Raw genomic sequence first — 25891 nt, 5'->3', positions numbered from 1 at the left:
GTGAAGAGAAATCTATTTCTCAGTAAGAGACAGTGGGGTACTAAAAGTAATTATAGATTTCTGCACAGTATTTTAAAATGGATATCGACATATACCTAGTAGCGTCATCCCTTATGCTTAAAGTTACTGTCACATAATCACATCTTATTTAAATCAAAGCCTACATCAAGGGACTTAAGAAAAGCTCAGTTTCATTGCCTTTGTAGTATAACAACAGTAAAACACCCAGTTGTCTGACAATTTGCTTTTTAATTGTTTTGTTAGCATGATTAGCTTTTACAAATATGCTCCCAGGTTACAGTTTCAACAGCATATTACATTGAGGCACTCCATAAAGGTTTAATTATTATATCAAAAGTGCTGACTAGTAGCCGACAGCAACATAAAAGGCTAGAGAGTACAGTAAACATCAGAGGCACTTATATCTTCAGGAACATTTAACATTTAAGATCAGATTCATTTCAAAAGTCTACTTTTCGGCTGGTTTCTTTCTCTCTAAATGACATCATTAGTATATATTCAGCTGTGTAAGGAAACGTTATGAGCAAACATATGTTTTACAGTATTAGCCACATCCTTACATTGAGAATATAGAGAATTATCCAAATACAAGGCTCTGGTTTTAGCTATTGATGGCATCTCAGAAGCATTTTACTGTTAGTTGAATGTTTTGTGCGAAGTTGGTTTTCTTCTTCTCTTGTCATGGAACGTGTAGGTTTGCTGAGTCTTGCATGGTGTATTTTTACACAAACTGTTCAGGTTTCTCCATACTTGTACTTGAAGCTGTGGGGAATGTAAAAGAAAATGAAACACATTTACCATATCACCTCATATCACATCAGTTAGGACTACTTCAGATTAGTTGTGCTATGTTTATATTAATGTGACTCCTGAAAATAACCTCATGACCAAAGTATGGGACAGGGTTGTGTTCAGTATGACAGAACGGTGTGCAACATTGAATTCAATGGAAATGGTAGAAGAGCCCAGTTAAAAACTGGTTGTGATTATGGTGCCCCAGAGGGCAGTTACCATATGGTGGGGCATATTGACCACACGGTCACGCAATGTAGTAAACGTTGAAGAGAACCGAACGCACCCCAGCTTTTTCCGTGAAGTTTGGTAATACCCACCTTCCCATAGCCTACTCACCAAGCAGACACAGTTGTTAGGAAAAAGACTGGCTGAACCAACCACACGACTGGTGAGCTAAGATTGGTGTATGTCCTCAGTTGTGTCAAAAGCATATTAGTTCGGGAGACATCCGTGTCTAATGATCTGATTGATGTCTGGACCGTTAAGATCATTAAGGTCCAGACCGTCCACTGTCTGTCTGTGTGCTCAGAAAGATTATGAGAGGTGACAGAGAGGTTGTTAGCACTGTCTGTCACATGGGGTGAGAGTGTTGTTGGACACATGGTTGTGTGCGTGTATGTGTGTGTGTGTGTGTGTGTAGTGTTGGTGTGATGACATGCATTAATGATAAATAAAGCAAACATTGAACAAATACACAAAAAGAGTTCAGCAGCACACACATACACAATCAAACAGTTCATTGTTACACAAGAGAAGTAAGCCAGCTAATAATGAATAAATGATTGTTTAGGTTACAGGGCAAGCAATCATTCATACTACTGTAAGTATACAGAGGACAGTCATGGCATACCAGCATTGTAATGTAGAAAAGAGATTCTAGAAAACACACATACAAATAATTAATATTAAATTAGTACAAAACAATTATTTAGTCAGAGTGTAATTTGATTTGCAATATACATTCACACTAGTGATTTATAATTATGTCAGTAAAAAAGTCAATTTTATCTTTGTTCCCCAAAAGCAATAAACATAAAAAATATCAATTTATATTTTACATATTATACAAACAGTCAAGATCCCTTTGGCATCACGTAGGAATCTTAAGGCTACTTGCATAACCCCGGGTCTCTGATATTATGAGTGAGATACATCACGAGGGATTCCCCGGAAACTCATTAGCTCTAAGAACCAATCAAACATGTCTGTCGGAGAGAGACAGGTCAAATTATGAAGGTATGCCCAACGAGCTGCATCGCATATCTCCTGTAAGGAGATGCCCTTGAACAGCGCCCAAAAAGTAGCCATACCTATGGTTAAAGGTCTTCACGGCTCCAAAAAGTTGAACCCATTCCGAAATGGACCTATGGCTTTCCTACCCAGACCCACTATGCATAAATGCAGTAAAAAAATATAGAGACCCATTCCAAAGGGACGTGAGGAAAACTAGACCTGTTCCATATAGACATGGTCGGATCCAGACCCGGTTCAAGTGGGGGAAGCAGCAGAAAAAGTCATTTTTTTAAGCTACTTTATTAACTGGAGCTGATAAAGCACAAGAGGAGGGAGAGAGGTGGGCCATACCATTAGTGAGTGACATGGGGAGCATCGAGGGGGAGACGAGGGACAGCAACCAACCAAGCCGACTCGTGCTATAGTAGATTAATAGCTGCCATAGCTAGGTTATTTATCATCAAATATGATGACGTAGTACCTGTCTTAGACTGTATCAAACCGGGAGAAGCTAGCTAGGCTATCTGAGTGCAGGGTAGCCTAGTGGTTAGAGCGTTGGACTAGTAACCGGAAGGTTGCGAGTTCAAACCCCTGAGCTGACAAGGTACAAATCTGTCGTTCCGCCCCTGAACAGGCAGTTAACCCACTGTTCCCAGGCTGTCATTGAAAATAAGAATTTGTTCTTAACTGACTTGCCTGGTTAAATAAAGGTAAAAAAAAAAAAAATCCTACTGCTAAAAATAATAACTCCATTCAGAATATTAAGTAGTAGTCTGTTGGCTCTTGTCCGTTGTAGCCTATCCTTTAACTTTTAATTCAGTCATTTTAATTCCATCTTCCATTTATTAGAGATCTCCTAACTGTTGCCACACATGGAGCGAGGCTCTATGACTGTAGCCTATTGCTTTGATGACTTATGATTGGCCAACAACAAGCTACGTGCGCCATGCTCCACTCTCGTGAAAAGCAAGAGCAGCAGCATAAACAACTAACTTTTCCTTCTCTCTCTACTGCAACAGTCACATATGGATCTGTATGGGCCCTTCCGGACAAGTCAGTTAAAATTACACATACTCGAGACGATCATATCAGAGCCAACCCAGACCCGTGATATTACAGTGCCTTGCGAAAGTATTCGGCCCCCTTGAACTTTGCGACCTTTTGCCACATTTCAGGCTTCAAACATAAAGATATAAAACTGTATTTTTTTTGTGAAGAATCAACAACAAGTGGGACACAATCATGAAGTGGAACGACATTTATTGGATATTTCAAACTTTTTTAACAAATCAAAAACTGAAAAATTGGGCGTGCAAAATTATTCAGCCCCCTTAAGTTAATACTTTGTAGCGCCACCTTTTGCTGCGATTACAGCTGTAAGTCGCTTGGGGTATGTCTCTATCAGTTTTGCACATCGAGAGACTGACATTTTTTCCCATTCCTCCTTGCAAAACAGCTCGAGCTCAGTGAGGTTGGATGGAGAGAATTTGTGGACAGCGGTTTTCAGTTCTTTCCACAGATTCTCAATTGGATTCAGGTCTGGACTTTGACTTGGCCATTCTAACACCTGGATATGTTTATTTTTGAACCATTCCATTGTAGATTTTGCTTTATGTTTTGGATCATTGTCTTGTTGGAAGACAAATCTCCGTCCCAGTCTCAGGTCTTTTGCAGACTCCATCAGGTTTTCTTCCAGAATGGTTCTGTATTTGGCTCCATCCATCTTCCCATCAATTTTAACCATCTTCCCTGTCCTGCTGAAGAAAAGCAGGTCCAAACCATGATGCTGCCACCACCATGTTTGACAGTGGGGATGGTGTGTTCAGGTTGATGAGCTGTGTTACTTTTACGCCAAACATAACGTTTTGCATTGTTGCCAAAAAGTTAAATTTTGGTTTCATCTGACCAGAGCACCTTCTTCCACATGTTTGGTGTGTCTCCCAGGTGGCTTGTGGCAAACTTTAAACAACACTTTTTATGGATATCTTTAAGAAATGGCTTTCTTCTTGCCACTCTTCCATAAAGGCCAGATTTGTGCAATATACGACTGATTGTTGTCCTATGGACAGAGTCTCCCACCTCAGCTGTAGATCTCTGCAGTTCATCCAGAGTGATCATGGGCCTCTTGGCTGCATCTCTGATCAGTCTTCTTCTTGTACGAGCTGAAAGTTTAGAGGGACGGCCAGGTCTTGGTAGATTTGCAGTGGTCTGATACTCCTTCCATTTCAATATTATCGCTTGCACAGTGCTCCTTGGGATGTTTAAAGCTTGGGAAATCTTTTTGTATCCAAATCCGGCTTTAAACTTCTTCACAACAGTATCTCGGACCTGCCTGGTGTGTTCCTTGTTCTTCATGATGCTCTCTGCGCTTTTAACGGACCTCTGAGACTATCACAGTGCAGGTGCATTTATACGGAGACTTGATTACACACAGGTGGATTGTATTTATCATTAGTCATTTAGGTCAACATTGGATCATTCAGAGATCCTCACTGAACTTCTGGAGAGAGTTTGCTGCACTGAAAGTAAAGGGGCTGAATAATTTTGCACGCCCAATTTTTCAGTTTTTGATTTGTTAAAAAAGTTTGAAATATCCAATAAATGTCATTCCACTTCATGATTGTGTCCCACAAAATACAGTTTTATATCTTTATGTTTTAAGCCTGAATTGTGGCAAAAGGTCGCAAAGTTCAAGGGGGCCGAATACTTTTGCAAGGCACTGTATTTAGAATTCTGGATCTCTACCTCTGGTGGAGTGAGCCCTCAGGCCCTCCAGAGGCTGTAACCCTTTGCTATTATATGCCAGTGTAATAGCTTCCACAATCCAATATGATAACTGTTGTCGAGAGAGGGGTCTCCCCTCCCCCAACCTAATGTGTGTTTGTGTGTATCGGAGGATTTGTGTTAATGCAGAAGACAAATTTCCATCACGTGTGGACTAATAAAGTATATCTTATCTTGTTTCTATACAGTGAGCGTGTAGAAGGTGCTCTAGCACCTGGACACCAGGTGTTGCAGGAAGGCCAAGAAGATCATCAACGACATCAGCCACCCGAACCGAGGTCTGTTCTACCCTCTTCCATCACTCATATGCGGGCAGTATAGGAGTATCATGGCAAAAACTGTCAGATTGGCTAATAGCTTCTACCCCAAGACTATCAGGCTGCTGAATAGCCATTAGGCAGACTCCCTCCCCGCCTCCTCCCCCCCGTGCGCTGTTTGCTAATCATATCTGCAGTCCTGTGCATGCGACTAATAAACCTTCTAATCTGCAAGGGCACATGATTGGGGATCGTTGACCGTTGCTTGGCTCCATAAAAATGAAAGTGAAAGCTAGTGAAAGCTAGGGTGGTCGGTCTAGTCAACGCGGCACGGTAGTGGGTTCAGCTAAATGAGAAAGCGAGCTAGTAATTGTACCCTTCCAGGTAGAAAAACCAGTCGGTAGAATAGCTAGCCTTGCAGCGAGCTAGCCAGGGTAGCTAAGCCTTGCAGCTAAGCTAGCCAAATCTCAGTAGCCACCACAGGATAAAAGTGGAAGAAAAAGCGGAAAAGCTCATTCCTACCCAAAAGAGTCACCCAACACAGACAAAAGCTGTGCATTGGGGGCGTAACCTCACAGCACACCTACGAACAGGAAAACAAAGTTGTGCTAAGGAGAGGTTAGAGTAGTACTCTACATGAGGAAGAGAGGTGAGAATTACCAGAGGGCAGGCAAGTAGGTCTTTAGTATGAGGGGAGGGCTCACCTCATTTGCCACTCGACCTGTCTGTCTCAGACAGATGTTTATAAATGATTCTTCGAGTTTATGAGATTCTGGTGAATCCTTCATGTGAGATATTGAAACAAATAATTAAAAGAGAACCAAAGATACAGTACAACTGCCTCTCAGACATTAGAGGGAGGCAGAATGCCTATCAGCCACGAGAGAGAGGCAGAGTTTGACTTCAATCATCAACACAAGCTCTCGTATGGATACACAACATCACTATGTATTTATACAGTGATAAATTGTGAATAGAATGAGAGTTTCAGGTCACTCTGTGTTGCAATGGCTACGACATAGAGAAACTGATGCAGTGAAGAAGCCAAGTAACCAGCACACAGTTCAACACACTAGCCAGCCAATGAAAGACCTCAAAAGTGCTGTCAGTCAAAGCATATAAAGTGAACTTTGTTAGTTACAGTAGCGTCAGCAGTTGCAGGTTGGTTACATGAGCATGCAGCAGGGCTTTGTTCTCTTTTTAATCTTTTTAATCTTTCTGATACCTGGGGCAGAGTGCTTCTCTGTCCCGTCCTCGTCGGACTGTCCGTCTGAATACAGGTAGTGTGACTCTTTGGCCTGTTGACCAGGATAGACCACATTCCTTGACGCTGTGTACGGTGATGCATTGTTTGAGTTAAAATTAGCTGTGGGCTCTGCCATGTATTTGATTAAGTTCTGTTGAGGTTGACAGTGATGGTAGCCCCGGGTGCTATAGCCATCCGCGGTGTAGGTGTTAAACTGAGGGTTACTCTCGTCCACCCCATCCTCGTCGCCAATGACGACAAGCTCGGCCCGGATGGATCCTTCATATCCAAGGCCACGTCCACTGTCATCCTCTGCGGTCTGGTAGCCCATAAAGATGGCGGTGACAGGCTCGGAAGTGTCCATGGTGTTCAGGATACTGAAGTGTGAGTCTTCCTGGTAGATCGGAGACGGCCTCAGGTCCATTTCAACTGATGAGTCGTAAAACATCCCTCCTCGCAGGTTCTCTCTAGGGCTATGGTAGAAGTCGTCGGTGGGGAACCCTTTCTCCACACCATAAGAGAAAGGATTCTGGTTATACCCGTTGTTTGGCTGGTAGTACTCCTCATCCTGCCTGCCAATGAAATAATGGACTGGAATGTGAGGTGAGGAGGAAAGAATCTCCAGCCCTGAGTTGTGGACTCCATCAATATAGTGGAGCTCCTTCCTGGAGAGGATATCATGCTTATACGACTCTTGCTGATACCCATTCCAATTGGTTTCGTGGATGACTTTAGCATTACTCTGTTGGGGTCTGTTGGGGACTGAGGCCCTCCAGCTGCAGGTGTTGGAGAATGCAGGCACTGATTCCTGGTGGCCCCGGTGGTCTTTTGGGAAAGCACCGCTTTGAGACATCTTCTGCCCTATACCCTTTCGGAGCTGCTCCTCCACCTCCATAGGGCTGAGCTCATGGTGGCCCCGAGAGCCACGGGGGGTGGAGAATGCAGGCAATGTTGGCTTCTGGTGGCTCTGTGGGCCACAGTTGGTGGAGAATGCAGACACTGATTCCTGATGGCCTTGGTGGCCCAGTGGGCCGCTTTGAGACTTCTTCTTCTCTGTAGCTGCTCTGAGCAGAACCTCCACCTCCATAGCGCTGAGCTCGTCCACTCTGTTAGAACCATCCCCCAGCTGAGACTCGGCAGACCGCAGGGCATAGACAGACTTGCGGCCGTCGTCATAGACTTTGACCCCTCTCTGCTGGAGCACCTGGGGGGTGACAGTGGATGTGGACAGGACCCGGGTCTCCCCAGTACGGAGATCCTTCTGGACGTTGATCTCCATGGCAAACATGGCTGGAGGAGGAGAGAGGGAGGAGAGACAGAGTGGAAGAGGAAGGGAGAGAGAGAGAGATGGGTTGAAGTTATATAAAATTAGGGTTGTCAGATCTACAGTACATACTATTGTTGTAATAAATGTTACTAGGATGTTTCTTACTTTGTTTGGGTGTGTCCTTATTAGATTCAAAGGACTGCTTCTTTGAGATTGGAGGTTTGCAGGACTTTGGTGCATCTGGAGTAGCTGGGTTGATATGGATTGGCTCTGGAAAAAGAAAAGGAGCAATGTTTATTTTTGTATTGCCAATGATGTTGTAATATGTTTTATCAAATACAGTCATGACCCGAAATTATTGGCACCCTTGATAAAGATGAACAAAAAATACTCTATAAAATAAATAATACAAATACTAAGCTATATTGTATACTCAACAAAATGGGAAAATCATATTATGCTATACTGGTACAATTGCTCAGAGAAATATATGTATTTTTATTCTCAAAAAGATAGGGGTCAAAATTATTGGCACCCCTGTTTTCAATATTCTGGCACCCTCTCCTTGCAAGAATAATGGCATTGAGCCTTTTTCTGGAATATTTTAGATTGGAGAACAGATTGGGATGGAGTTTAGAACAGTCCTCCATACAGAATCTTTCCAGATCCTTGGTATTTTGTGTGCTCTTATGGACTGCCTTCTTTAATTCAAACCAAAAGCTTTCAATGGGGTTCAAGTCCGGATACTGAGATGGCCATTGCAAAATGTAGATTATGTGGTCAATTAACCATTTATTTGTGGAATTTGATGTGTGCTTGGGGTTATTGTCTTGCTGGAAGATCCACTTGCGTCCAAGTTTCAGCATCCTGGCAGACACAACCAGGCTTTTGGCTAAAGTATCCAGGTACTGGGTAAAGTTCATGATGCCGTTGACCTTAACAAGAGTTGCAGGACCAGTGAAAGCAAAATAGCCCCATAACATCAAAGATCCACCACCATATTTTACACTAGGTATGGGGTTATTTTCTGCTTATCACATCCTTCTTTCGTTGCCAAACCCATCACTGGTGTGCGTGGCCAAAGAGCTCTATTTTCATGTCATCTGACCATAGCACCAGTTCCAATCCTAGTGCCAATGCCGTTTAAAACACTTCAGACATTTACATTTTTCTAGATGACATGAAAATAGAGCTCTTTGGCCATGCACACCATTGGGAACCTGTAGGACATAGTCATGACCTTAGGGGTGAAGGTCATATTAGGACGCAATGTCAATTTAGTCGCCTTGGTCGCCAGCAGCGATCTGAGTACAGGAACGGTGTACGGAGAAGGCATGGAGATTCCCAACGTGTTTAGACGAGGCCAAAGCCACTAGCAAGGAGGTTTTGTTGGAGAGGATCTTCAGATCCACAGACTCCAGTGGCTCAAAAGGGGGCATAACACAGAACATCCAAAACCAAAGCTAAATCCCAAGTGGGCACAATAGGTTAAGAAACCTGCCTGAGACGGCGCACCCCCTTTAGGAACTGCACCACCAGGGCACAAGCCACAGACCCCAAATCTCTGGCCGGGGACCCAAACCTACCTGTGCACCTGAGATGATTGATCCCTGCGCAACGGGAGTTGCCATGGGACCTCGCCCAATATACGGACAATCTCTGCAAACCAAGGATGCTTGGGCCAAAGGGGAGCCGCAAAAATCTATGACAAGCTCTCCAAGTGCACTCTCCCCAACGTGGGCAAAATCATCTCCATGGGGGGGGGGGATGCATAAAGGAGGGTCCTACGAGGCCTCATTGAGAAAAACAGATGACAATTAGCAGTCTCGCAATGAGCAAAGATCTATGTTGGCCCTGTCGAGCATTTCCTATATGTGACCCGTTACAGAATCTGAGGCGTTTGAAACTGGTTCCTATTTCAAAGTAGGGCCATTAAAAAAAAGGTTTTTTTGAACATGTGAACTGTCATGTGCCTTAATTACAAACTTGTATGGGACCTGTAAATATTAATACAAATTTTAAATGATCAGCCTAGTTGAGCCAAGGAGAAAGCACTGAGCTATACAGGGAGAAAGACAGGATCCTTCCTGGCTATTCACGATTGGCTGAGATAATGGAGTGGTTGGACATGCCGAGAGATGAGCCCTGATTGGTCTGTCTTGTCACAGGCTTCTGTCTATAACAGAATGGGCTCTTCCGTAGTCAGTATATAGCTAATATTTTGCTATCGCCGATTTTTTGAAAGATACAATATAACTATGGACAACTGCAAAAGTGATGCTGTCGCTCTCAAAAGCATTGCTGCCCTGAATTTAGCTGGGTTTAAGTATATAAACCTCTTTCTGGAGGACAATGCCATGCTTTACAAGCATGTCGGGTGGGGCTAAGGCTTAAGAGGTTGTGAATGGTGCTGAATTGGGGTAACAAGGACGAACGCTCTAAGTGTGAAAATCTCATCAAAATCTTTCACAAGACATTTGCTGCTACTTGTCTTTTAAGTGTGATAATGGGTTTTTTAAACTTTTAAAGCAGCATAACTTTCCCATGTTTCCTCCAACTACAGTATACGATATACCATTTTGAAGCTTGCTTCTGGAGAAGGTAGGATATTTTCTCCCTCAAAGCGGGCAATGAGATCTCGGGAACAGTCGATGTGATAATACTGCAGAAGCGCAGGACACACATAACAAATGTTAGCTCGTACCCCAACATCACATGCCAATGGTCAGATCAGTCAGTGCGCCTCCCGTGAAGTGCCATCTGAAGGGGCGAGACGCCACCTGGTGGACTGGGAGACAATGGTTATTTTTCCATTTCCGCCACTCTTGACAACCGTGTGTCTGAACACGGAGAAGAGACACTTTTAATTCAACACTTTTAATTAAACTTACATGAGGCAGACACAACACTTTCAATACCTATGAACCATGTGGAGGCTAGGGATGAAAAAAAATGTGTTTTCTGTGCCACAGTTTGCTTAAAGCACAGCCCACTGGGTATAAGGGCTCTGGCTATCAGTGACGTACCCCAATTGGCAGTGTCACTTGGGGGTACTGTTGTCACAACAAGCTTCGCTCGGTTTAGAAAGTAAGCTGTGTTCCGGTAACCGGCTGGCACCCAGTGCTGGACCACACCCATTAAAAATAGACCCAGGGAAGAATCTGTTATCATGGAGGTTACCCTACTAACCAGTCATAGGTACTGGCGACTAAGCGTCTTGTAACCTAGCCGGGGATGGGACAGACAGCACCGAAAAACGGACCCATTCTGTGGTAACAGACAGGGGTGATTTGTAATTTAATCTAATTCCCAGGAATGAAAAGTGTTGAGCTGGAGACAGACAGCTCATTTAGGGGTTCATATGATCCACAGAGAATGTTTGTGGGATAATAGCATGGTTGTGTTCAACCCTGCTCGTTCCATCAACTCTGCTATCAACAACCAATCGCCTATAGAGACTATAACCTGTATCACTAGATACCTCATAGGGTCTAGTGGGCTACAGGCAGGAATCAGAATTGAAGCCAAGTAATGAGACACATATGGGGGAGGGGTGCCCCCTTGTGAGGAGAGAGTGAATCGCCCAACATATTACTCTTACCCTGGGGAGATTAATATGCCCCTTGAACCCTGTGAACACCATGGAACACGGGGTAACAACATATACGTTGTGCTCCTGTGAGACTGTACAGCCTGCATTAAGCCTGGCCCCCTTACAGGCACAGGGGGCTCTGGCAATGGCTGACGTATTATCCTGTTTGGCTGCAACCAATTGTGGGGCACTGTTGTCATAGCAATGTTTTTGTGGAAGGGCACACTGGTAGCTCAGACCCTCCCTCCGGGGGTTTACCCGAACCAAGTGCTCGGGGGCTGCTTCCTCCTCGGACTTGCACGCAAGCCCTGCTTCCTCCTTTCCCTCCAACTCCAGGAATTGGAAATAGGAGCTGCCATTATGCCGGGGGAAGCTAATAAGTTTCATTAGCTGGAAGTTATGCATGCTAGCTGACGTTAGCAGGGAGGCTTTTTATTCTAAGCTAGGCAGGCTAGCCTCTTTGACCGCAGTACAGTCCATTTAGAATAGTGACTTAACGCTACGTATACTAAACAAGAGAGCTAACCAAGCAACTCCACAATTGTGAGGCAGAAATAGCAAATAGTACCTAGCTCGCCAAATAGTACCTAGTTCAGATGCCACATTTTTTGGCCAGTCGGACTGAGTAGAAATTAAGAGCGAGCTGGCACGGTTAAGAGCTTTGCTTGAGGTACTTGGTTTCAAACAACCGCTCTGTCATGGCTGTGGGTAACTGGTGAAAGGAGTCAGGCACAGGAGAGCTGAGATGCCCGGACAAGGTATTTCATTCAAGAAAACACCAGTACAAACACAATACTATGGTGCTGGAAAAATACCGGTACCACGAAATCAACAGGCTTAACAACAAAACCCAGCAACAATAATACCAGCCGTCAGATACAGCCGTACAATAAAACAAACACCGCACACAAACATGGGGGAAACCAGAAGGTTAAATAATGAACATGTAATGGGGGGAATTGAAACCAGGTGTGTAGAAAACAAAGACAAAACAAATGGAAAATTAAAAGTGGATCGGTGATGGCTAGAAGGCTGGTGACGTCGACCGCCGAACGCCACTGAACAAGGAGAGGGACAGACTTCGGCGGAAGTCGTGACACACTCTCAACACCGCAGCAGACTTTCTCGTTTGTTTTGTGTTGAATTCAGGCATAACAGAGACCTCTCACAGAAGTCCTCCACTTGGGACTCAGAGGCCATGATTGTGCTTCCGTTGTGGATGTGGTAGAGAAGACATCTTTATTTGCATGCAATTAACATATATTAACATGCATGACATTTCTCTTGACAGTGGAATAACAATTCTGGCGTGCTGCATTAAACAGAGGCATGCTTTACCCGGTCCACCCGCTCCGTGCAGAAGTCAGACAAGGCGCACTTTATCCCCGCTCTTCCAAAGAGAAAAATACTTAATTTTTCAAACTTGGTGTGAAGATAGAGTGCTGTTCGAACTAGGGTTTATCTAACATGGCTAGCACACTATGCAGCGCTTGTTTTCAGTTTAGCTAGCTTGAAAGTCTACATAGGACCTGATCATCAAGGTAGGACCAGACCCTTCATCGACAAGTCTGGGAAGAGAGTCAAGCGGTGCTCGACCAAGTCAGACACAGGCGTTGGGGGTAGCCTCCGGTCTTCGAGTAGCCACCCGTAACCTGCGACAGTGTGCACAGAATCCTGGTTTAGCGCAGGAAACTACTGCATGCACCACGCCCAGGCAGACAAGACATTTGCTCTGACCAAAGACCCAATCCATCTCCGTGTCCCGCAACTCAAACTCACCTGAGGTATGGGAGACATGCAAGACAACAAACATGAGTATCTTATTAGTCATTTGGGCATGGTCACGAACCCGGCTCGTTAGCCTTCATCGTTTGCATGGTTAGGAAACTAGGAGAACAAATACAAACTCCAGCACACAACATCCAGGAGGTGAGCACGCTCTACCACAAAGGGACAGTTTAGTTGCTTGAATCATTCCTGCTCACATTGAGGGGGAAGTGCGTAAAAATGGAAAAAATGAATCCGAGCCACAGGGTTATTACCTGTGGAAGGAGAGGCTTCCACCGAGGAAAGGATTTCATTGGCCTTGTCAGGCGTGATTCTAGTTCTTCAATCGAAGTACGACTGTGTAAAAGGGAACAGTGGTGCCATAATTTGGATTCCCATCTTTAAAGAAAGAAATATATACTTTTTAAACAAAATCTCTTTCTCTGAGCAATTGTATGAATATATAAATATTAAATAAATGTTAAAAAGTGGAACATATAATATAGCTCAGTATTTCGAGGCCTAAGGTTCTATCTGGCATTTTTGTCAAAAAGGACTTAGTCACATATAATTGATCTTTAAATGGTTCTTCATAAGTTAGATTTTTTAAAGCACATTTTAAATTAAAAGAATAGTTTATTTCCTTTATCGATATCCCCAGAGTCAGATGAACTCGTGGATACCATTTTTATACCTCTGTGTCCAGTATGAAGGAAGTTGGAGCTAGTTTTGCGAGCCAATGTTAGCCCAATGACTAGACTTCTAGCACTAGTTAGCAACTTCCTTCAAACTGGACGTATAGTCATACAAATGGTATCCACGAGTTCATCTGACTCTTAGAAGTAGATAAAGGGCTCATTGCCAAAATCCCGAAGAATCCCTTTAAGTGAAAACATTTTAAAACTAGAAAGTTCTATCTGCATAAACCCATGTAACTTGGCGCTACAAGGCTCTATCTTCCATCCAATCACAAGCCTGATGATCATAATACATTTTATGTATTTGATTATGTGTTCAATCTTGGTCCAATATTGTTATTCAATCATTTATGTATTCAAATAGCTACAGTTTTCTTAAAAACTGAACATGTCTAAGTGTCAGAACCTTATAGAACCTTGTAGAACTTAGAACCTTCCTCATCGACTTATCCAGACTAAGGAAGTAGCTCGATGACTCAGTATTGGACTCGCGGTAGCTCCGTAACGCTGGCTAGCGTATTAGCTCGATTTGGGCCTACCCCCACACCAAAGCTAGTTAGCGTTGCTAGCTAACAACTCGGAATAATGACCATAATCACCCCTGGATGTGCCAATTACCAGCAACTATCCCAGAAAATTGCTGAATTGGAGGGTAGAGTGTCTATTCTTCATCAGATTAAAGAAGATGAACAGCTGATTGACTCTTTGCTTGATTCTGCCAAAAACGTGGTGAACGAAGCCACTTGCCCATGGCTTGTCACCGCGGCCTCGGGAAGATCCTGCAGCTGTGAGACAAACTTTGATCCCGTTAGAAGAGCCCTGGCCATGACAGGGAGCTATACCCAAGCATCCGGTCTGCTCCATTTCCTTCTGCTCTGCCTCAGGAGCCATGGATCATTATACGGAACCAAAAAATGCTGGCAGGAAAACGCCAAGGCAAAGTGATTCCTTGGAACTGGGAAACAGATACCGGGTATTGGAAGAGTCGGAGGTCTCTGCCCCTGGCCCCAAAGGAACAAACAACTCTGCCCGGAAGCAAGTGAACCCACGCCATCTAAACAATTTATAACGACACAGCTCTACAACTAGCCCCAAACAACTTTCTAGGAGGAAGATAACACAAGAGAGACGCAATTTAATAAAATTACCAAGCAGCAGTCCCACTGTCCTTATTGTGGGCTCATCCATGATCCAAAATGTTTCTATTAGGAAAACAGAGACCATCTGTTACCCGGGTGCCTGGATCCGGGACATTGACTGTATGTTACCGCTACTCATTAGTGAACACCCGACTGCTACAGCTATCACAGTCCATGTAGGGTCAAATGATATTAAACTACATCAATCTGAGTAACTTAAAAAGGACTTTAAATCACTGATTCATACTCTACTCCAATCAGGTTAACAATGCATTATTTCAGGTCGACTCCCATCTCCACGCTCTACGGATAATAATTTCAGTCGTATACGCCAGCTACACATCTGGCTTAAAGGTTATTGTTGTTCAATAAGCATAGAATATATGGACAATTTTACAGCTTTCCTAATTCGACCAAATGTATTTATCCGGGATGGATTACATCTGAATAGGTATGGTACAAGCATTCTCTCCTCAAACCTGGCTCTCACTATAGTCTCATACAGAGCATGTGAGAATATACAGCCATGGGTGTTGATACTCGGAATTGGTCGATTCCACATCAGACTATATTCATTGTTCCCCTCCCAGCTTTAAATAGCACTACATGTGCTGATAACATGGATGAAACTTTTGATGGACTTTATGTTATTGTTACACTATTGTCAAGGTACCGTGTTGCCACTTCGTCGCACAGGCAGAGGGGTATTGTTAGATGTAATCTCGTCTCCATCCAACTCAGGCCCGTCAGTAGTTAAACGAGGAAGCATCGCTCATCTAATATGACCTTGAATGCTCCATCTGATATGAGCTCTCAAAATAGTGGCCTTGAAATTATTAATTTGAATGCTGGAAGCTTGATCCAAAAGTTAGATTTGATTGAAATACTGGTCTGACAATCACATGCTGACATATTGATTACATCTGAATCCTGGCTCTGTTTCTCTGTTCCAAACTCAGATGTTCTGTTAGCTGGGTACAATGTCTACAGAGATGAAGGCATTTCTATATATGTTAAATGCAACCTAGATGTCACTGTGTCAATTTCTATTTCTGTTCCCGAAACAGTATGAATGCTTAGTTCTAAATGGGGTCCTTGTTCATAATGCACTATTAACGCTAACGCTAGCGGGAGTTTATCGCCCACCCTCAGCTCCGGTATCTGCTCTATGCAAATTGTTTGAGTTAATGTCTAATTATGCAATCTCTGAATTATGGATTATCGGAGATCTCAATCTGGACTGGCTGATGCCATCATCGCTTAAATTAAATAGACATTTGTAACGAACTAAATCTTACTCAACTAATACCTATACCTATCCATCCTAATCCAAAAGACCCGGAAACATCTACATTACTAGACCTTATCTTAACAAATACACCTCACAAATATATAGCTAGTGGGTTATTTGCAAATGACATCAGTGACCACTGCCCTATTGCATGTATCAGGCTAAAAAACCCTGACCCCCGTATAATTCTAAAGATAAACTATAAACACTTCTCAGAGCAAGCCTTTCTCCATGATCTTTATTACTCAGAGCTTTTATCCGAAAACTACATAATGGACCCAGTTTTAGCATTCTCTTTCTTTTCATACATTTTTACCTCCATGGCTGTTAAACACGCCCTGTTAAAGCGACTTCGGGTAAAAATATGTAACTAATCCTTTAGGTTCTCCTCTGATTTGAAAATCCTTTTCCAGCAAAAGAATCAAGCATGGGCCTTGGCGAGGAAAACTGGCGAAACAGCTGATTGGCTGCTTTTTAGGCAATTGAGAAATAAATGGACTGGAGGAATAAAAAAGGCAAGATCTTGGTGTTATGACAGAGTCTGCTGGTGGTCCCTCTAAATTCTGGAAAACTATTAACTCACTTAAACGAGGAAACTCCTCGACGTCCCTGCCACAGCAAATTACATCGGAATCTGGGATCGTCAGTGACCCAACTAAAATTTGTGATGTTTTTAATAAGCACTTTATTTCTGCTGGTGTTCTTTTTTAAAGAAAAAATTGCCAATATGATCCTGACCAGTCTATTGTTTCAGCCCCTCGGCCCCCACCTGAAGTGGATAACAGTAAGCTGGTTTTTAATTTTCAAAAATTCACAGAAGATGAGGTCTTATCTGCTATAGATTAAAAGAAATCGTTAGGTGCTGACAATCTGGATCGATATTTACTCAAGTGTGTGGCACCTATCATTACTAGTGCAGTGACGCACATCTCCAATCAAACATTAGTCATAGGAAAACAGCTTCTGTTATACCGCTCCTCAAGGGAGGTGATGGTAGTGAATTGGATTATTATCGGCCCATCTCTAAGCTCTCCTGTTTGGCTAAAATTATAGAGTTATTGGTGAATAGGCAACTACAATCATTTTAATCAATACTCTTTCTAGCAATCAATCTGGCGTCAGACATAAACACAGTACCATTACGGCCACTGTACATGTTGTAAATGATATTGCTAATGCCCTAGATAATGAAAAGTACTGTGCCGCCTTGTTCATAGATTTGTCTGTGCCGCCTTGTTCATAGATTTGTCTTTTGACACTGTAGACCATGCGATAATTTTGGGTAAGCTGTCGTCAATAGGACTGGGATCGGATGCCTGTCGTTGGTGTCATGACTATCTAAAGGATAGAAGTCAGGCTGTTAGAGTCGGCGGCATCCAATCGGAGCCATTGGAGTTGGTTAAAGGGGTCCCGCAAGGTCCTATACTTGGTCCATTACTGTTCACTCTCTACATAAACAATATCGGTGATGAGGTAAGAAAGTGTCAAATTCATTTATATGCTGATGACACTATCATGTACTCTATTTCTTCAATGGCTGACCAACCATTATCGCAGCTGGACACAGATTTTAAGATATTAGAAGGGTTGTTTTTTTACAGTTGAAACTTGTTTTAAATGATAAGAAAATACATTTTATGATTTTTAATAGGTCCAACAAGTTGGTTGAAAATACACTTGCACTTACAAGTTTAGATGGCTCTCAAATAAATCAGGTTTCTGCATATAAATACTTAGGGATATGGCTGGATGATAAACAGCCTTTTAAAATGCATATTGATGAACTTTGTAAACGGCAAAACATCAAGCTAGGCTTCCTCTATAGAAATAGACCAAACTTAAACTTGACTCTTGTCCCCCTTGCCTATTTTAAACATTTATTGGAGGATTTTTGTATTGCTTGTAACTATTGTGCTATTAGGGGAATGACCTACAGTATGTGTAAATGTAACAGTCTGCTGTAGTATTGTTTTTGTGTTATCTGTGATTGTTTTGTTTGTCTTGTGTAATTTCTTAATCATTGTACCTAAACTGTATGTGTAAAGGGCCCAGCTGTAAAAGAGACATTGGTCTCAGTCTGTGTTCCTTGTTGAAATAAAGGTATAATGGCTGAAACCAGATTGACATTTCAGAGCCATAAGGTTCTATCTGCGATTGCACCCACCCCCAAATTTTTTTTTTTTACAATTGTCTCAGGATTTTGATACTCTGCACTTTAGGTACCTTTAAGGTGTGGATATGGGTTATGAAAGAAGAATTCACTACAAAACAGTTCTGAGATCTGGTATGTGGAAACAAGAATGCCTAATATCTCAGAAGTATGCTTTGCACAGATATCGTCCCCAAGGTAAACGATTTGTATTATCTATTTTGTATAGTCCCCCCCCCCTCATCTTTGTCAACGGTGCCAATAATTATGGTCACAAAAACGTAATCGGCAAGCTAGCAAAAGGGACTTACCTTCTTGGAAATTCTCCTTTGCGTCCTATAAGATTACATAAAACAAAGAGGCTAAATGTCACCAACCTCAAATAAAAGGTTCAGATACAACCGTGTTAGATATACATCTACAGTACTCTCATTGTGGCCAAAGCGAAAACATCTAAGACAGAAATAGCTCATGTCAATAAGTACCGTACCGTCCAAGTACCTTTATTATCTCCTCAGGTGTTTTCTCGATAGCTTTCAGCCTCTTCAGTATGAAGCCCTCATTTTTCGAAATCATCGTCTCTTCCCTCTCCAGAGCCTCAATCTCTTTCTCCATCCTGCAAGCCCAGACGAAGAGGGTTCAAAGGTCATATCACCTCGCGGAGTAGGGGTGAGGAAAAGGATCGGTGAGCTGACTGTTTTCTCATCTTCTGAAGACGTTCTGCTCTGACTGGAGTCTCGTCAAAGGTGTAAATTGGCAAACTGATCATGGCTGGCATCAGACAGACCTGGGGTCAACGGCCCCGGCATCCCTCCTCTGCCAACCCCATCAACGCTGTGCCATCCCAGCCAACTGGCACAAGCGTGACACTTTGACACCTACAGCCCAAATGACACTATCCCAAAGTGGTACCACCCTAACAGAATGGCACCTACTCTGTGAAATATTAACAAGTGTCCATTGAGTGGAGGGAGGAGTGCAGAATGAGACTATTTGGAGATGTCCTTCTCCCTTACTAAAGAAACAAAAAAGGCCTGAACACTATATCACTCCTTATGCCACCTTTTAATAATGACAAATGTTTCAATTCTAGGTGGTCTTCGTTAGGTTAAAAAAGTCTCAATTACAGGAGTTGGTGGACCTAAAGATCACCCTGCTGTTGTCTTATTACCAGCACCTTAGGGTTTTCAGGGAATGCACTGACTGTCACTTGGTCAAATTGATACACATCTAAGGGATTTAGGTCTAACTGGGCAATGGATGGACTGCCCTTCACCACAGACAGCCCAATACATGTTGTCTTCAGTGTGTTGATGCAGTGACTGTTCCTTGAGCAAAGAAATCAAATAAATAGAACAGGCATCCCCATTTAAAAGCAACACTTGAATGTAAGCGGAACAGATGTTTTAAATGAGTAAGATTTATAACACTAACCAGCACTTTCACATAACACTTAACCAACTGTTGCTAAAAGCATTTCTCAACATAATACGGCCTATGTTCGATCAGGCAGCCATGTTAAACCAGCAATGTAAACATAGATCAGTTTATACATGCACAAATGGAGTATGAGTTGTCTCGGCTTACTGTACCTGTGGATGCTGGTCTGGAGGAGTTTAGTTTGTTGTTGATCTCCCCTCAAAGTCTCTCTCTGCTGTGGGCTTTGGTTGCTCGTTCCATCCATGAGCCACTGTTCCCTCAGAGACATTTTCTGTTCAAAGCAGAAGAGGAAACATTACGGCTTAAGTGTCCTGAGACATTCTTTTTTTTACACGCTGATGTGTATTTTAATGGACTGCTCAATGGCAGTGACCATAAAATATCAACCTGTCAGAATGCCTTGGTGCTTGGAATTCTCACTGTCATTAGATGTTGACTTACGAATTCATCCAATGTTGTTGAAATTATGTGGTCTGACTATATGACAGTAAGAAACTATGATTTGATCACGTCATCACATTATCTTACTGTACCTTTAAGTGCTGAAGCTTTAACCTCTCCTGGTCTATTTCCAGCTTTTTATGAACAATGTCTTCTTGGACTTTTCTCTTATCCTGCAGATACAATATAGTTATGAATCTTACTATAGTACTCGAAACAGGTATTGTTCAGAAGTTGGTTTGCTGATTCCAGGTCAGTTTACCGTTATTGCTTGGAGTCGGTCCTTTACCAGTTCTGCCTCTTCCATACTGACCCTGGACCAAAGAAATTGAAAAGTGAGGGGAGGAAATTTAATAGAGAAACTAGAATATAAACAGTATCTAAAAAGTGATGATCTGGCACGTACAACCCTATACACAATGTATAGAGCTTTTAAAGGGATTCAGATTATTTTTGACGTCTTCAAAGTGAACTATCCCTTCAACTGTTAAAAACAGGACAAGCACCAGTGGTGATTGAAAGAGTGACGTGACAAACTTGACCAGGAACAAAAGGGTTTGACTTCCACAATGTCACAGACACAGGAGGTTGTATTTAAATATAAATATATAAATACTTATTTAAATACCCCAAATAGTATTTGATCCCAGGTCTGGGTTTTAGCCTACCTGATCAGACCTGAAGCAAGAGTCTGGTCTAGCCACTAAAACACTCAACTGTATTTCTGGTCTGAGAGAGCAAGGCATTCAAACCCCTCAGATCTTACTCCAGAAATGTTCTGGCCTACAAGGCAAGAGTCTCCAAACTCGCCATATCAATTGGGAGTGGTATAGATATCAATGTAAGCCAAGTCAACTGGTGTGATGATACGCATACTTACAAACATCACAAGGTGCAAAAATGCATGGACTTTATGGACTGTCACATTCTGTCAGGGGTGCTTCTGTTGTGCTTATGTGTGGTGATAGTGACAGGGATGACCTATGGGCCTGAAAAGGCATGCCAGCACCTCCCTGATCTCCTGACACTTTTCCCCCTGTCTCTCACCATGCCCCACAGATATTCCAGCCAGGCTATATCCTCAGACAGATAGCCCCCTTAATGGGATGACACAGCAGCAGCCTCCACATTCACATAGAGGTACGAACATAAAATAGATGTCTTCCAGATACTGTCAAAAAATGTCTGTACATAACTGCTTATTCCTTTCTGATTCTGCTAGTCCTCCAACAGGGAATTCTGAAAATCAGTGTAGATAACGGGGAGGAAACAGATTTAAAGAAGGATTTTGAAGCCTTGAGACAATTGAGAAATAGAGGGTGAATGGGCAAGACAAATGATTGAAGTGCCTTTGAACCCCCGTAGTAGGTGTGTCCAGGCATTGTGTCCAGGAATTGTGTCCAGGCATTGTCAATATGTTTTAATCTGTGCAGACTCAGATGCACCACATCATACTTCTCAGTCTAGGGCCAGATGAGGATAGAACAGTATTTGGTAAATTCTAGTAAACTAGAATGAGAGAGAGTCAGACCAAAGTCTGGCGGTCGGTGACGTTTAAGATGAGGGAGAATGATATGTTTAATGAGCATGGCCTTATTTGTATTACAGCATATTGGATGACTGTCATTCGCATTCCAATCACCCTGGTCAATGTAGCATCGATAGGTTTAGGCTACTAAACTATACTTGAATTTTCCCTGTAGCCATTATGAGGTTTTATAACCTAGCCTATGAATGAACGTTCACAACGTAGCTGCACAGGTTGAGAGGATGTTTTGTAATTAAGGTGAATGACATCGACACATTCAATTATGCCTTGCACACACTTGCCTGCATCTAGCTGATCTAAGGTGTAATCATTAGTCCAGCTGTTGCAGGTGTGAGTTTCTATTGGACAAACTTATCCCCGTTTCATTCCGTTTGCTTCCATTTAAGAAATGTTTCTCAATACAATCGGCAGAACGAATACACCCCTGATCACATGCAAACACATTTCACTTTCATAGTGGCCATATAAAAACACCATGATCACTTTTCCTATTGTATGTGTAATTCCTTCTAGCTACTATCTATGTGCTCTCCTCCTTTCACATTTTCCCTTCGTCCCTGTCACCGTTTCCCTTCGCTCGTGGACTTCAGCACACAAATCATCAGCTGTCTGTGACCAGGCAAAAAAAAACTTTCCAAGCCAAACCTTCATATCATGATCGCTAACCGCTACACACAGCCTATATCCTTGTCACGTCATAGTCAACATAGCTGCTAGAACTAACACATTAGTAAACCCACTACAATCATGCAGTACAGTGCACAGTCAGAAAGCAGTTTAGCAGTTACACAGGTCGGCCCCGGTGGCAATAAATTAATACAACCAAACGCTTACCTTGACTTGGAAGATTTCCAGTGTTGGATAGCCATAGCCAGCTAGCTAACATAGCATCCCTCTCTGTTTGAGCCGGGTGTTTGTGTAGGCTAAACAAGCTAGCTGCATTCGCTAGCTAAGTGGAAGTTTTAAAAATGCGACCAAATAAAGCTGTCTCTTTCTCTTGCTTCTCCTTAATTTTGAAGAAATTAATTTGTTAAAAACTCATCAACTATTGTCTTTCTCTCTCTTTGAGTCAACTACTCACCACATTTTATACACTGCAGTGCTAGCTGTAGCTTATGCTTTTAGTACTAGAATCCTTCTCTGATCCTTTGATTGGGTGAACAACATTTCAGTTCATGCTGCAAGAGCTCTGATAGGTCGGAGAACGTAATTACTGTGAAAGTCTATGGAAGGGGGTGAGAACCATGAGCCTCCTATGTTTTGTAAGTCAATGTACCCAGAGGAGGACGGAAGCTAGCTGTCCTCCGACTACACCATGGTGCTATCATACAAATTGCTGCTGAGGCCACTGTAAACCTTCATTGCAAAACAGTGTGTTTTAATAAATTATTTGGTGACGTGAATATTTTTTTACTTAACTAGGCAAGTCAGTTCAGAACAAATTCTTATTTTCAATGACAGCCTAAGAACAGTGGGTTAACTGCCTTGTTTAGGGGCAGAACAACAGATTTTTACCTTGTCAGCTCAGGAATTTGATCTTGCCACCTTTCGCTTATAAGTCCAACGCTCTAACCCCTAGGCTACCTGCTGCCCCAATATATTTAGTATAGTTTTATCTGAAAAGGATAACGTTTTTAATACGTCACTATTTTTATTTTTATGAAATTCACATGATTCTACCCTTCCTCCTCTAAGAAGCCTCAACTGTATGAAGTCCAAATGGAACAGCATTCTGTCAGATCAGAGAATGATTGCAATGAGGAGCTATATCTGTATGTATAATCACATCCAATGTCTCCGGTCTCCACCCAACATTACCGAGGCTGGGTGAGGTACAGTGCTACTCAGACAATACCTTGACATCAAGCCAAGGGGTGGGAAGCATTGTGGTAGAACATGATAAAGATGCTCCCATCATTATGTCCTCACCAACACAATATGCCAGAGGAGCACCAGTTGCCACCTTTCACCACACAACACTCAATGTTTCCCATGGGGGAAAAATGGGGTGAGGCATCTACATACTGTACATAGAGGAATGAGCTGGCTGAACCACGCCTCTTGCATTGCATGCTTGTATAGTGAAGCGCTGTCTAAAAATAGCAGGTCAAAATAGCGAGTGCTGCATTCTGCTGCAAATAATGTGTGTCTGTCTCTTCGAAAACAGAGCTAAGCAAACAGGTGATATTTAGAACTGAAGTACTGTTATTGTCCTTCATTTACAAATGTATAAACATTTGGGCTGCTGTTATGGTCGTTAGTAGCTACAGTACTACAGGTTATTGACATGACGCCTTTGTGACACAATAATGTCATGTGGCATAGGGCCAGTTATGCCAATGCTGATTACAACTCGTATCATCATCACACAACTCTGTGCATCAGCTTGCAGCATAAACAATTATATTCAAGAATTGGAAAATCCGTCCCTGGTGAAATAAAATGTAAAACAAGGGGAAAAAAGCACAAAATCCTGATTAAAAATGAATGGCTCTTATCAATTATTGAAGTGGCATTTCAATGAATCTCCTGAATAGACTAAATTGAAATGGTACTCACTGACCCCAACCCGGGTCAGCATTGTGAAGTGTGCGATATACGTGTGACTAATTAGGCTGGACACCCTTTTGACTCTTAGGTCAGCACTTCTGAGAAGTCTAAGAACATGTGAGACCTAATGAAAGACCTAAGCAACAATGCTTTCTTTTCTACCTGGCCTGATACATCACACTCCAGGCATAAGCAGTCACTTAGGGCCCGAGGGCGATAGGGGCCCCCAACCCAATTTTTCTCTTGTTGTCAGTCACCGACAGTCACTCAATTAGCCATGTCAGCACCCCAACCAAATCTCGTGCAAGGCACCCAGAAGGCAAGAGTCGGCCCCGGTCACACTTGGTAGCTAAGTACACTATACAGCAATATGCAGACTCTTAATTGCTTTTCTTTATACTCGGATCCCCAGCACCCGCGCAGAACAATCGGATGTGTTTCAATCTCTCCACATAGTGAAGATTGGAAGCTCTAAACTGTGATGGTCAGTTCCTTCAAAGCTGCCTGCCCTAAGCTGATCATTGGTGACTTATCCAGGCAGCAAATCTGCTAGGGCATCTGCTTGCACAACAATAATTGCGTGGACACATGGCTTTCAAAATGGCACATGGATGATAGTCGAGCAGTATTCAAAATGTAGCAAACACTAAATGTGCACTCTTCCTTCATGCTATTATTTGATGGGTGTATATTTCTTTCCAGTAGCAAAGAGGACTGATAAGGGCTCAAGCAAAGCTTTTGTCAATAATATAGCCTGAATGCACAAATCATGGACAAAGAATGAAACAGAAGTACTGTGTATTCTATGCCTATTATGGTATTTTTTCCCCCAAAGTCCTACATTAGAATAGCTTGTGAGTGTGCAGTTGTCGCATGCATGAAAAAAGTGTCCCAAGTAAAAATACCTATAAAATGACATTGAATCCCCATGCCGGCGTATGCCATGGCAGGATCTGAATGCACCCAACAGATGGTGAAAACTGAAAAGGTTTAAGCGAAGCTTTAAGGGATTAATGGAGACCCCGCAGTCACCCTGTCCAATTGTTTTATATCGTCACGCATAAAAAAAGAGCAATTGAACATAACAGTGAAATGATGTTGCAACCATTCAAAAGTGCACCGTACATAGGTTAAAACCTATACAAAGGTTCTGCATTGTTAATATGACGTATAATATATTGTATAATATAACGTATAAGTTAATTAAACTATTCTCCATGTCAGGTATCAGTGCGCTCATGGCCAAATTCTACAACATTGCCAAACAAAAAGTAATGGTTTGAGTAAATAGCAATAACACTCACCAGTTATATAAGTGAACAAAGGCAGGATATGGATTATAAATGCCTTGGTGGCTCAAATTCTCAAATTCACTATACTTCTCAAGTGGACAGTGCTCTGTCCCGCACAACGCGACAGTCAGGTACAGTGTGTGGGGATTGTCCGGAGCCAGGGTTATGCATGATTGGCAGCTTGCCTTTACACCAATAGCAACAGTGCAAGTGTCATAAGTAACACTTCTCAATGACTGGTGGGCTTAATTGAAACGTTGAGAAAGCCATATGCTCTCTCTCTCTTCATCTCACTGTAAAACAAAGCTTCTCTTAGATTTTCTTTTTTACTTTACAAAGAAAACAATCTTTGCTTTGCTCCTCCTTGACCTTGACAGAAG

At 42.5% G+C, this 25891-nt stretch overlaps 1 protein-coding gene across 1 annotated transcript; it reads right to left on the bottom strand.

Annotated features, from left to right (window-relative positions):
• Positions 1–319: 319 nt before the first annotated feature.
• Positions 320–25587, bottom strand: LOC135508118 (palmdelphin-like). The gene is made up of 9 exons (XM_064928082.1): positions 25524–25587; positions 20383–20434; positions 20213–20293; positions 19832–19950; positions 18741–18855; positions 18551–18575; positions 7264–7626; positions 6316–7197; positions 320–783 (listed from the first exon to the last, which is right to left on the bottom strand). Exons 2-9 carry the CDS (start codon positions 20425–20427, stop codon positions 743–745), a joined length of 1671 nt encoding a protein of 556 aa, XP_064784154.1. The 5' UTR covers positions 20428–20434; positions 25524–25587; the 3' UTR covers positions 320–742.
• Positions 25588–25891: the final 304 nt, after the last annotated feature.

This window comes from Oncorhynchus masou, chromosome 3 (genome assembly GCF_036934945.1).
Source record: "Oncorhynchus masou masou isolate Uvic2021 chromosome 3, UVic_Omas_1.1, whole genome shotgun sequence".
Classification (NCBI taxonomy): domain Eukaryota; kingdom Metazoa; phylum Chordata; class Actinopteri; order Salmoniformes; family Salmonidae; genus Oncorhynchus; species Oncorhynchus masou.
Note: the sequence above shows the minus strand (reverse complement) of the source record. Positions and strands in the feature narration are given on the sequence as shown.

What these genes read in the sequence shown, in the direction of transcription:
- LOC135508118 (XM_064928082.1), bottom strand. Translation starts at nt 20,427, where the DNA reads ATGGAAGAGGCAGAACTGGTAAAGGACCGACTCCAAGCAATAACG. An exon ending in AAAGGAGAATTTCCAAGAAG is followed by an intron (nt 7,627 to 18,550) that starts GTAAGTCCCTTT and finishes CTCCTCCTCCAG; the next exon opens with CCATGTTTGCCATGGAGATC. An exon ending in GCCTGCATTCTCCACCCCCC is followed by an intron (nt 7,198 to 7,263) that starts GTGGCTCTCGGG and finishes GAAAGGGTATAG; the next exon opens with GGCAGAAGATGTCTCAAAGC.